Here is a 13144-nt window from a genome sequence, read left to right as displayed (position 1 = left end):
ATTAGCTTAAAAGGGAAATGTATATAAATAATTACAATTAATTGTGATTAATTACAATTTGTCACAAACCAGGATGCAAGCTGAGGGTTTAGTAAAAGCAGATAGGTTGAACAATTGAACCATAAACAATTATTGTACATGTATGTATATATACTTATACACAAAAGCAGTCTTAAGTCGCTGGGTTATATTTGTAGCAATAGCCAACAATGTAATCGTATGGCTCAAAATTATTGATTTTTCTTTTATGCCAAAAATCTTTAGGACATTAAGTAAAGATTATGTTCCATAAAGATATTTTGTAAATTTCCTACTGTAAATATATAAAAACTTAATTTTTGATTAGTGATATGCATGGCATAAGCATATGCGTAAGAATTTGAACAACTTTAAAGATGATTTTCTCTATATTAAATTTTTTTTGCCCCCTCAGATTCCAGATTTTCAAATAGTTGTATCTCAGCCAAATAATGTCCTCCTAACAAACCATACATCAATGGAAAGATTACTTATTTCAGAGGATATATAAATCTCCATTTTGAAAAATCTCCCCTTATAACTGGTTCTGTGGTCCAGGGTCAGGAGCAAGAAAAGCTGGCACTGTCCCAGTAAAATGGTCAGCGCTGTATAGAACATTTGTCTTTTTCTTGTTATCATGATTTCTTTTTTCTCTTATATCATATAAAATTCGACATTTGCATAGCAACATCCAAGTCTTTTACCATATTATTTAGGATAGATTGATAATAACATTCATAATAACATGCATCTTCGGTCAAATATTTCCTTTCCATTTGCAAGGAAGGTCTTTACTGTTGTCTTTTCAATAGATCAGATGTCTGTGCATTATATTAATTAGAGCAGCAGGAATAGCTTGACCACTGAAAAAAACACCTTTTTTCTTTATCTTGTCTAACATAAACATTGTGAATTATTAGAGTTATCCAGTCCTATAACTACAGTATTATAATCGATCTTAGATTGTTGTGAACAAATAGTATCCACCCGTCCTCTTTAGGTTTGTTTAACAGATGAGCACCTGCTGAGGGATTTGAGCCATGACTGAGAAAAACACCTGATTCAGTCACAAGAATCAAAATCAATTGGTAAAAAAGTATCCAAGCTTCTTTTTTATTTTAATATTCCTTGCAGAAAAGCTGTCAAATCACCCATTTCTGATGTAATATCTAGAACAATGATGCATGCATGCCCCTTCAGACAATAATAAACCCTTCAGTGATCCTGGAAGATCATTTTGCAAGGATCTTTCGATTACACCATAAAGCTGGTGAGAGTAGCAGCACACAAGCGGAGTAAGTTGCATCTCCCTCTGTTGGGTGAAATAATCACCACATGACTGCTCTGTGATCATAAGGTTTTTTCAAAGTTTTTATTTGCCTCAAAAGTGAAATTCAAATTTGCACAAAAGGAGTTAAAATGAAAACACTGATCATGCAAACATTTACCACAGATTTCCAACTTATTACATGATTGTCACATTACACAGCCCTGTATATGCATATATAAATATAAAAACGAAGCTTTTTTCCCTCCAATGAACTAGCACTGATTAAAAAATAAATAATCACTGAAATTAAATTACCATATTACGTCATTAGATGTGTATTTATGTTTAATGATTTCACTAGAAACTCGCAGTGCCATCAAGTTCAATTAAAATGGAAATTTTTTAAAATTTAACAAGGTCTTTGAGATTGTGCACAATAAATAGACATAATTCTGTGTGCTTCTGGATGGTGAAATATAGTGCAATTTACATATCATCTCAGGAAATACCCTTCAGAGGTGGTTTATTCATTTGTCACCCCAAACATGAGGAAATACAGTACAATTTGATTGGTTATTGTGTTTCTTCATAGCTGTAATTCAGAATATAAGTAAATATAACTAGATTTGATTAAAAAAGGCATTTTATGTGCCAATACACCTTATAAATGATACATTAAAAATATGTAAAACAGACACCTGTGTGTTTAGTTTCAGTGTCTTTTTCTGACAGGAGAAGGGATTTAGGGCTGGAAAAGGTTTCTCAGGCAGGTCAAGACGTTTCTGTAAACAAATATCAAAAATAAAACAAGCTTCCTGTATAAAGATGCCGTAACAGCGCTCACGTATCAAATGTGTGGATCTGCAACAATTCATTTACAGTCACTTGTACAACTGCAATTTCACAGACGGATAAAAAAAAGGCTAAAACACGTATTTACACGCGATATTAATCATCACAAAGACTTGAATTGATCCCATTAAATATTTGGTTATGTCTGAAGCGTGAGCAGGGCACATATGTGTCGCTCTCGTCTTCAGCCTGGCTTCTTTCTGTGCTCGCTGATAGCGGTCCAGAGCTTACACAGGACTCCACCTCTGGAAACACAAGACACAGCATCACACACACTACACCACACACACTTCTTACTGACGGCGCACAGTGATGTAATCATCCTAGAGCTAATGTAAATAATGCCACATGTCAAAAACACAGCATCACTGCAACACTGAATACTTCCTTTAAAATGACCATTGATTTATACTAATATTTACTCAGAGTGTGCCACTCAGAATATTTACAAAGAACTTTATCATCATGAAATATAATTTATGTGTGGAGAAGAGCCAAATCTAAATGACATCTAAACTAAACTGTATTTACAAAGAAATACACAAATGAGATGTATTCAATAGTTTGTGTGTCTGTCACTGTGTCATTGTGCTCAACACACACACACACACACACACACACGTCTTTTTTCTTCTTCCAAACAATGAACAAGCAGTTTATGACACAATCTAATGCTTTTTTATAGAAGCTTAATTTGCAAAAGACTTAATAATTTGGCGTTTTCATATTGTTTCAGCAGACACCACACTGCAAAAATAATACAGAACCTACACACCACTATGCAGAAAAAAATTGAAGTGCATTTCAAATAAACAGTTTTAATGTGACTGGCAAATGTATTAAAAATGTATTAAAATACAAAACAATATTATTTTATTTTTTAATAGATTAGTGCTCTCAAAAATCCAAAATAAAGGTTCTTATTTGCATAATATATGTGTGTACTGTGTATGTTTGTAATGTATATATGAATACACACACACATTAAGTATATAAATATTCTGTATAAAATGTGTGCGTGTGTGTCTGTGTGTATATATATTTTTTCTTAAATATATACATGTATATTTATATTTGCATAATACATAGTGTATACAAAGTGCACACACATTTATTATGGAAACAGTGGATGCAATTAATCATTTAAATAAATGCATCCTAGTTCAATCCTAGTTAAACCTTATTTAAAAAAAACATTTTATTGATCCTAACTTTCTGAACAGTAGTGTACTTAATATTACAAGTTACACCTATAAATGTCTTTGGCAGTTTTTGAGACGTTGTAAACACAAACTAAAAAAACAAACAAACAGAAAATATTACAGAATATCGTAAATATTCACGCACCGTAATCTCAAAGTCTTCAAGTCGTCTCTTGTGACATAATGAAGGATGTCATCAAGACTGTAATCTTCAGATATAATCTGTGATATGGACAGGAAATAATCCGTTATCTGTTTATACAGGACCACTCTTATGTCCAGTGTCTGGTGATGTTTCTGTATGTTACCCTCTCTATGGAATCTGCATCGGCCCCGTGCTGTTTGAGCCATTCCAGAAGTTCCTGGTCTCCCTCTCGCTCAAATGAACTACTGGTGCTCATGAAGAAGTGCGCAGGAACATCTGCCATGAACCGTGAAGCACAGACTTAGACTGTAGTGTTCATTTTGAAAGATTAACACTGAAAATGTATCCTAGTGCAATGATTTAATACATCGCAAGAGGTGAAATATGAAATACTGCAATGAAAAACAACCATCTGAACAAAGCAATTCTCTCTGCGAATGCAAAGGCACATCACAAAGATAAATGTCATCTATGATGATGGTTTTTCTAATTAACACTACCAGTTTTAAACAGTTTTTCATGGTGACACTAGCATTTCATTTATATTCAAGACTGTTTGTCCTCTCTCTCTTCTATGTTAGTTGTGTGTGTGTGTGTGTGTTAGACTCACCAGCCGGCCCGGATCGACACTTCAGTAGTTTGATCTCTTGTTCTCTCTCCTCCAGCACTTGCTGTAAGATGGCCTGATACTCTCTCTCCTTCTCTATTAATTCCTCCAACAGCCTACAGCACACAAACCAACACAGTCAAGTGCAAGTCTAGAACAACAGAGATCATCACATACCGTATTTTCTGTATTTTTGCACTTTTTTCATAGTTTGGCTGGTCCTGCGACTTATAGTCAGGTGTGACTTATTTATCAAAATGAATTTGACATGAACCAAGAGAAATGAGCCAAGAGTTCACATTACCGTCTCCAGCCACGAGAGGGCGCTCTATGCTGCTCAGTTCTCCTGTAGTCTACACTGAAGACATAGAGCGCCCTCTCGTGGCTGGAGACGGTAATGTGAACTCTTGGTTCTAGTGCGACTTATATATGTTTTCCTCATCATGACGTATTTTTGGACTGATGCGATTTAAACTCAGGTGCGACTTATAGTCCGAAAAATACGGTAATTAGTCTAGAGTGGTTAAATGTACGACTTAACGCAAATAAACAGTGCTCGGTGTATGCTAGGGTTGCAAAAAGATGGAAAATGTCCAGTAAATTTGGGAAACATTCCAGAAGTTCTCCAGGATTTTTGGGAATATTTCAACAATTTTAGGAAATTGTCCACCCCTTTGTAACTTTAGTGCATTCTTATCTATTTGTTGGGGCTGGGGTCGACTTATATGTTTGTATGCTTATATAGCACTCCTAGAGCCATTTCTGCAAACAGTGGTTGTTTTGTTGGCTATTGTAACCAAATTCAAACTCAGAATAGCATTTTGTGTGAATGCTCCCAGTCTCAGGACATTCCCAGGATTAACACTTTCTGTGGGATTTGTTCTACTAGTGATAACATTTATTCTGCCACTATTTGACCGATAACTTACACAACACAGTTGTTTATGAGAGAGCAACATAAAAATGAAAGAGCAGGGCTACTCAGTGAACACAGAGTTCACATGGTCTTGATGGGGACCATGAAAACGCCACTTCATCTTTATGGGATTATATGGGATCTGTGGGAATGAGCAAGATTCCCAGAACAACTCTCTCAGTACTTTCCCAGAATCTCTTTATGAAAGAGGCTTGTGTTTGGAGTAAATCTGTGTACCCCAGAAGAATTGTTTGGGGGCCAAAACTAAACTCTTCTATTAACGAAATACAGGCGTATTTAGACGTTTGGTTAGATTCATAAGAAATGATCGACAGATGAACTGAATATCAGAGAATTATCTCAATGTGTTTAAAATCGTGAAAGCCAGGGCAAGATTTGAGAGCTACAGGGGAATAATGACTTGGGTCTGGGTTTGTTCTTCACAAATAGCTTTCGAATTACTTCAGAATCCCTGGAATAAAGCAGGAGTCATCAGGACAATCAATGGGATATACTTAATGACACTCTTAGGGTGTGACAGACACATTAACCATTCACTTCAATTAAATACTAAAAGTAAAACTGGCATCATGTGTTGCAGATGATCAGAATCTGTCACTATCATTCACATGTTTACAAATGCACCCAATCCTGTATAATAGAGCTGCAAAACACCATCCTACCTCTTGGTTTCTAGCTTCATGCGACCCAGCTCCATGCTAGTCGATCGCTGAGCACTGTGAGACTCATGGGAAACTGTTGAACTGAGCGTGCTCACTCCAGATGTGACCACAGTGTCGTCATGATGAGCGATAGGTGGCGCTATATCCTTCAGCGCAGCGCTCCCCTGAGGAACGGTGTCGTCATCAATGTCCTCTTGCTCAGCGGGGTCGCTCTCAGACGCCAGCGTGAAATGTGTCCGCAACTCTGAGAGCGCACAGACAAACACATCAGATGAACACCTCCTGAAGCCCCCCAGGGTGCACATTTACCGGACCCCGCAGGTCAGATCAAGGAGAGTCGATTCAGTTGTGTTAAATAAGGGGCCTTGAGACTCCCTGCCATTAATGAACAACAGCCAAGAGAACGGATTGCTTTAAATAGAAACTGTTGTTGTTTACCAGGTACTAATATGATGATGGCAGTCTGTACAGCCTTTCGAATGATGTTATCCAGAGCAAACATCCAGTGCGGCTTTATGTTGTGGTTGTGCAGGACTTTATTTACCTGGAGAAACACAAAATGTTGAGCCATAACTATTCCCGTTTACTGTAATGAACTTTGGGAGCTTTATTGAAAAGTCACATTTAAATTCAAACTTCATGGGAAAGAAGTCATTATTGAGTTTTTCAAGTCTACATAAAATGGCATTCGCAACACATTTTAATTCCATGATTTGATCATTTCAGGTGAAGCGAGAAGTAAAAAAACAGGGCAGGATTTGTATCAAGGGACGCTTCGCTGGGAGCTTTACTGACCAATCGTAACGCTGAATCAACGTTTTTGTCGGTGTCATGTGGGTGAAGTTAAACTTGAAAAATGGTGTGTCCTGATCTTTCCACCATTACCTTCTGATGTTCATTCATGCTTATCTCATGCTTTAAGCCACTTGAACTGAGCTGCTGAGACGCTACGAGGTTCTGTCGCAACACATTTATTGTTAACGTTTCTTTAAAAAAAAAAATCGAAAGCTAACACTTTGTTTCATGTCTTCACCGTTGCTCTGTAAAACTTCACCTGCAAATTCTGTTCATTTCAATAGGAGTTTTGCACCTGGGCAAAAAAAAGTTCCCCATGGAGATTTCATTCAGATTTTGTGAATTTGCTGAACTGACCGACAGAAAGCTGTTTGGTTTAACAGAGCTTTATACATCACAACACTACAGACAACTAAAAAAAAAAATTGTTCATGTTTTTTGACTGAAATTTGGGCAATATTTGTGAGCACAATTTATCAGGCTTTGGCTAGACACCCACCGCATCCTGGAAGCCGAAGAGCGCCACCTGGAGTTGGCTGATCGCTGTGCTGTCAAAGTCGAGCTCTAGTTTGAGCTGAGAGAGGGTGCTGGCGATTATTTTTCTGTCTGCCATCCTCACAAAATCACCCAGACTTTCAACCAGCGTGGAGATATGCTGATGCTTCAGTTTCATCTCCTCAGACCCCTGCATTGAGACAGAAAAGGGACACAATGCACTTGATAATTATTTCTCTGATGTTGCACTAAATGTGTAATTCTAGGTAAAAGACTCGTTATGTGCAGCAGAGTGACAAACACTTTTATAAAAAAAAGGCTACCATAAAATGAAAATGTATTTATTACCACATTTAAACAAAGTGTCAAGCTTCTATTAGAAGATCCCGGACATGCAAAATAAAGTTAATAGTGCTGCTCAGTGATTTGGAAAATGTTTTCCGAAGCATCTTGTGCTAAAAGAAGACGTATGGCTCGTTTTGCTATGATTCACACAAGATGTTGTAGTCGGGTTCACCTGTGTGGGTGCTTCGAGCAGGTGAAGCACTATTTTCTCTCTGTCCTCAGTCAGGATTCGGTGTAAAGTGGCTCTCCTCTCACTGTCTTTCCTCAGCATGAAGAAACCAGGGTCCTTCTCTTCTGGGGACGGCGGTGCGCTGTGGTCTTCAAAGTTCTCCACAGGAATACTGCAACAGTGTGAGGAGGAGTATACTTACAGACGCACTCGATGCAAAGAATACAGACAAAAGTGCATCAAAATCATTTTTCTACCCGATGCAAAACAAATGCTACACTGCAACACAATAATCTTCACACTCTCTGCTGACCTCAGGAAGAGGGAGCGATGACCTTTGACCTCTCGGTCGCCGTAGCACTTGGTGCTGGGTTTGAAGCTGAAGGGGTTTGTGCAGAGCTCATTGTCAGGTGAGACAGAGCCATATTCACTGCTGCTGCTGGTGTCCTCCACCACAACAGGAACGGGAAGAGATATGCTCCGCAGATACTCTACAAGACACGACCAGCATAATGTCCCTTCATACAGCACACGCTCAAACAAGAGCTAAACTAAGATGACCAATGATCATTTACAGTTGCCTAGGGCTGTGCTAAAAATCGAAAGCGAGTTTCATGCACATCTCATCAGTAAAGACGCTCCTGTAATTAGAAGTGTATCCCCAGCACGTGCGTTCAGATCAGGGTTGCCAGGATTTCACAACAAATCCTGCCCAGTTGCTTCTCAAAACTACTCCAAAACTAGACCGATCACATTTCCAGGAAGGTTCCCCGATAAAAAAATTGCTTTCCAGGGTTAAATTTTAAGTTTAATGGCAAGGTTCGCATTTTAGGGGGTAAATATCACGTTATTGGTATTGTCGCTTCAACCCGCGGACATGAAAAACACTGGTTGGCATTTACTACACCGAGCCGTAATTCACTGACAATCTACACAAAATCGATTTTAAAATCGGTGGCGATTCTTTGTCGATTTTGAAAGCGATTTTGTGTTAGTTGTCGGTAGACTACGGCTCTGTGTAGAAACTGCCGCTCCACCTGAACCAGTGTTACCAAGTCTGCGGTTGTTTTTCATGTCCGCGGTTTGAAACAATCACAATACCAATAACGTGATATTTAGCCCCTAAAATGCGAATTTTACCAAGACAACCATGCCAAAAAAAAAATTATTATTATATTTTAACCCCGGGAAGCAATTTTTTATCTGGGAACCTCCTGGAATCGCGATTAGTTTTGGAGTAGTTTTGGGAAGCAACTGGGCAGGATTTGTTGTGAAATCCTGGCAACCCTGATCTGAACACACGTGCTGGAGATACACTTCTAATTACAGGAGCGTCTCTACTGATGAGATGTGCATTAAAATCGCATTTGATTTTTTGCACAGCCCTACAGTTGCCCTTGCATCTTTTTCAACAATGACTGAACTTAAATATGAAAAGAGTAAAATGAATGAACATAACTAAATGTGACTAAATTTAAAGGAACTAATATATTAACACTGCTTATGTGCAAAACAGACAAGACTCACCAGTTCCTGGTGAAAGAGCTGCAAAAAAGAAGAGAAGACATAATTCACAAAATAATCAGAAGAGAGGGGGGGGGAATCCTGGTTTTATTATCAGCACATTCCATAATAAAACAATGCAGGCAACACAGTGATGGACACTAAGTGTTTCTTTCTTTTTTCAGCAAAGAGCAGTTCTTAAACTGCTTTGAATCTGAACACAGTTCACAACTCTGCAGTGTGTTTAGAGTTCAACAATAAACTTTATAGGCATTACAAAACTATAAAAAGATAAAATTGATCAAATTAAATAAACACAATACAAAATGCACCAAGTAAAGAACTAAAATTAATTTAGTAGCCTAAATTAACCTGCCAGTCATTCAGGCCAGATATTAATGTATTTACTATAAATAAAAGATAAATTGATCTCAGTAATTTTGCTATTTTTATTTATTTATTATTATTAATTCTGTATTTATTATTTACTTGTTCCCCCAGCAAGTTATCCGAATGATTTTGTGTGTCACTTTTTGGATTTAACAATTTAAAGTAGTGCATCACTTTTTCTAATGGAAGAAGATTAAGCAGGTGAAATCTTTGACACATATTGTTTATTAAATGGTCTGAAAATGCAACCCTTTATGCCAAAATCTGTATTACTTTAGTCAGTGGAAACAGCTAAGAGAGTTATGTCCAAAATAAAACCTAAAAGTAGATTTAATAAGAAATAAAAGCAGTTGAAAGAGTTTAATCTAACATATAATAGATTTGTTCCCTGTTGATGGAACTGAAATTACTGCTTGGTATGAGGAGTAATGCCTATAACACACACACACACACACACACCTGTGAAACTGCTGGTCTTTGATCGTTTTTTGCGTGATGTAACAGTGAGGAATTCGTGGGTGAGCAGATCGGTGGCCGGGGCTCGGCCGTCTGGATCAGGCTCGAAACAGCGCAGGATAAATGCTTTGGCTTCAGTGGACATAGAGTCAGGAATCTCCGGGTGGATTTTAAACATCCCAACCTAGACAACACACACCAGCACAATCACAAAAACACATTGAACACTATTTCCTAACGCAGGATAAGTGTATTTTGCCCTGCTGGGTTTAAAAAAACGTTTCAAATCTACTCAGCTGCATTCAAACACATCTATGTTTAACAAAGCACACATTCAGTACACAGTGAAAGCATGGCAAGATATTATGCACATTTTGTGCAAAAATATTTGTGGTTAACTGATTGCATATTCAGCAGACTGAACACAAAGTGATCGCGCCTGACCTTGAACATCGCCGCCTGCGGTTCCCCGAGCTCGTAGAAGGGAGGTTTCCCAGTAGCCATCTCTATAATGGTGCAGCCCAGAGACCAGATGTCCGCTGGCTTGCCGTACCCACGCGGCCCTTTATCTATGATTTCAGGAGCCATGTACTGCAACGTACCTGACATACACAAACAGCATGGGCCAAATAAATAACTGCTAAGAAACGATTCTACAGATATGAATCAGATGTCAACAGACCAAATCTGCAGCACATTTAACAGCCGTGTCCTTACAGAAGCAACATCAGCTGGTTACTGACAAAGAGATGAAGGAAAATACATGGCAAAACCAATAAAACACTCAGTACCTGTAAAGGTTTCGGTGGAGGGGTTGATCCCGGCCAGACGTTTAGATGTACCAAAATCAGAGATTTTCAAAACACCACTGTAGGTGTTTATCAAGACATTATCCCCCTGCAGGTCAATGAAAGAAGTTACTGTATCACTCATTAAGAATCTGACCCAGACCTAATAATGCATACGGCATGTGTACAGCCGAGGCTCTCAAAACAATCACATGTACACCTCACTTTATACACCTTACCTTTATGTCTCTGTGAACGATCTGGTTGTCATGCAGGTATTTGAGACCCTCCAGTATCTGTTTGGTGTAGAAGCCGATAGTTGGCTCATTGTTTTTTAGAGGCCCCCACTTTGACCGGAGCAATGCTGACAGACTGCCTGCCATTCACAGCAAAACACAAATATATTTTACGTTTGAATAAAGCGGACGCATTTTGGCCTAAAGATGTGTTACCTGTAAGACCCCTCTAAAGGTCGGACCATGTGTCTCACCTCCAGGCACCTGCTCCATGAAGATCTTGATGAAGCCGTTCTCGCTGATGGAGCCGAGGTACTGCACGATGTTCTTGTGCTTCAGGTGTTTGTGCAGGGCGATTTCTTCATGCAGAGGCTGGGAATATCTATCAACACATGCTGCTAGATAAACTACTGCTGTGTGATTGCATGACATCGTATCCTCCTAAATTCATTTGTGTGTTATATTCACTGTATAAACCCTCAGATGAGAAGTCTGATGCTTGTGCATTTGTAACTTGGCCGACTAAACACACACACACACACACCTCCAGCATCAACACTAGAAATTATGCTTGACAACAATAAGAAGTAATGAGTCTCATTACACTGGATGCATGCCATAATGAAGACAGCTTTGCCATAGAGTACAGTGATGCTGGTTATTATTTTTACTATATATTAAATATATTCTCATTAATATCCATTCACACCTGCATGATTTTGTGCTACCCTGCTATTTCTTGTGAAATTGACTTTAATTCACTATTATGACATTCTCATTGTAACACTGCACATTTCTAGATCAAATCACATACTGTATTGATTCCATATGGGATGCTTACGTTTTTTTAGGAATATAGGACAATGCTGAATTTGATGCAACAAGTGGAATTGAGGTTTTGGAAATCAAAATACGATTTAATATATATTTTTTTTAAGTTTCAAATCAACCTACCGTCCAACCGCACAACACTGGTATGAAACATATGGCATTGTGGCAAGTCTTCATGAATGCAATGCAATATAGTACTCAATAAAGGGCAACATTTGTCAACCTTGTCAAAATGTTGTATAAAATAAACGAAACCACTGCTATGAAAGACATTCAAAGATTTGATTTCAAAGTGAAATGAAATTTCCTTCTAGAAAAAAGGAAACTGTGGCTCACCTACTGTCCCGTTCAGGAATCTCTTTGATGGCTAAGCGCACCTGGTTACTGAGGTCACGACCTGCATAGACTACACCGAACGTGCCCTTACCCAGAACCACCCTCTCTGCATGCTCATCGTATTCATAATCATACTGCAAGCACACAAGAAACACACAGATCACTCACGGTCTCACCTCCCTGGTGTTCAGTACTATATATATATTTAATAAATGTATGCCACAATCCTTATTTACCTCTAAAGCCTCGGATTCACACTCAGGCTCTTCTGAGCCTTTCCAGGCCTCCTCAGTGAGAGTGTTTACCAGATCACAGAACCTACACAACACAGACACTGACATGAGCACAGTCTACAACCAATAAAGTCACATTAATTAAATGACGGTGCTCATGCTTTAAATACACAAAGGTGCACACTGTGATTACTCTCAGACCTCATTATAGTGTGCCCTACACATAGTGTAAATAAGATGAATATATTTTTTCATTGCATGAGTTTGTAACCGTCTCGTTCTCTTGCTCACTCGTTACTTAAAATAAATAATTCACTGATAAAATGTCTATTGCTTTTAGAATAACTGGCCGATGCTTTTTGTATCGCTCATTTTTGGAAATAAGTCTATACACAACAAAACCTGCAATTTCTGTCCTTAAAGAGTCTATGGCAAACACACACATGACATACCTTTTACAGTGCATCTCTGCGCAGAAATAGATTTGAAAGTCTTCCGAGTTGTTCACCACATACAGAAAACAGCTGCGCTCATCGAATTTGGAGATGCTGCATGCCAGAATAGGAGGTGAAAAATCCTGTTATGTGTTTACATACTACACATATAAAGAGTATCTCACCTTCTAGTAGAGGGAAGACATGAATGTTCTTAAAAATAAAGTTTAATAAAAGTTTATTAAGGCAGACAGCATTTACCTCACACCTCGCACTGATGTTGCACTGAAGTTCCACTCGTGGATCCCTTTACTCTGAAACACAGAGAGAAACTGTATTCATCCAGATGAGCCAATGACATGAAGCAGGACTGACAGCACTGGAAACATCAGGACACTTGCAGTCGCCATGAACTGACTTTCACTCAGATCTCTTTGTTG

General features: G+C 38.4%; 1 protein-coding gene across 1 annotated transcript in view; it reads right to left on the bottom strand.

Moving 5' to 3' along the window:
• Positions 1-1371: 1371 nt before the first annotated feature.
• The window catches only part of LOC113037674 (mitogen-activated protein kinase kinase kinase 5-like), a 40882-nt gene continuing 29109 nt past the window's right edge, over positions 1372-13144 (bottom strand). The window contains exons 12-30 of the mRNA XM_026194982.1: positions 12966-13018; positions 12723-12818; positions 12274-12355; positions 12038-12171; positions 11125-11252; positions 10874-11010; positions 10638-10743; positions 10291-10448; positions 9850-10030; positions 9025-9042; positions 7811-7988; positions 7501-7669; positions 6988-7173; positions 6132-6237; positions 5694-5937; positions 4098-4210; positions 3651-3763; positions 3488-3564; positions 1372-2385 (exon numbers count right to left, since the gene is read on the bottom strand). Of these exons, the coding sequence (XP_026050767.1) occupies positions 2325-2385; positions 3488-3564; positions 3651-3763; positions 4098-4210; positions 5694-5937; positions 6132-6237; positions 6988-7173; positions 7501-7669; positions 7811-7988; positions 9025-9042; positions 9850-10030; positions 10291-10448; positions 10638-10743; positions 10874-11010; positions 11125-11252; positions 12038-12171; positions 12274-12355; positions 12723-12818; positions 12966-13018 (2340 nt within the window). The 3' untranslated portion in view covers positions 1372-2324. The remainder of the gene's footprint in view (positions 2386-3487; positions 3565-3650; positions 3764-4097; positions 4211-5693; positions 5938-6131; positions 6238-6987; positions 7174-7500; positions 7670-7810; positions 7989-9024; positions 9043-9849; positions 10031-10290; positions 10449-10637; positions 10744-10873; positions 11011-11124; positions 11253-12037; positions 12172-12273; positions 12356-12722; positions 12819-12965; positions 13019-13144) is intronic.

The sequence above is a fragment of the Carassius auratus genome, chromosome 20 (assembly GCF_003368295.1).
Source record: "Carassius auratus strain Wakin chromosome 20, ASM336829v1, whole genome shotgun sequence".
In the NCBI taxonomy this organism is placed as follows: Eukaryota; Metazoa; Chordata; class Actinopteri; order Cypriniformes; family Cyprinidae; genus Carassius; species Carassius auratus.
The sequence above is the reverse complement of the archived record's forward strand: the minus strand, read 5'-3'. Positions and strand labels throughout refer to the sequence as shown.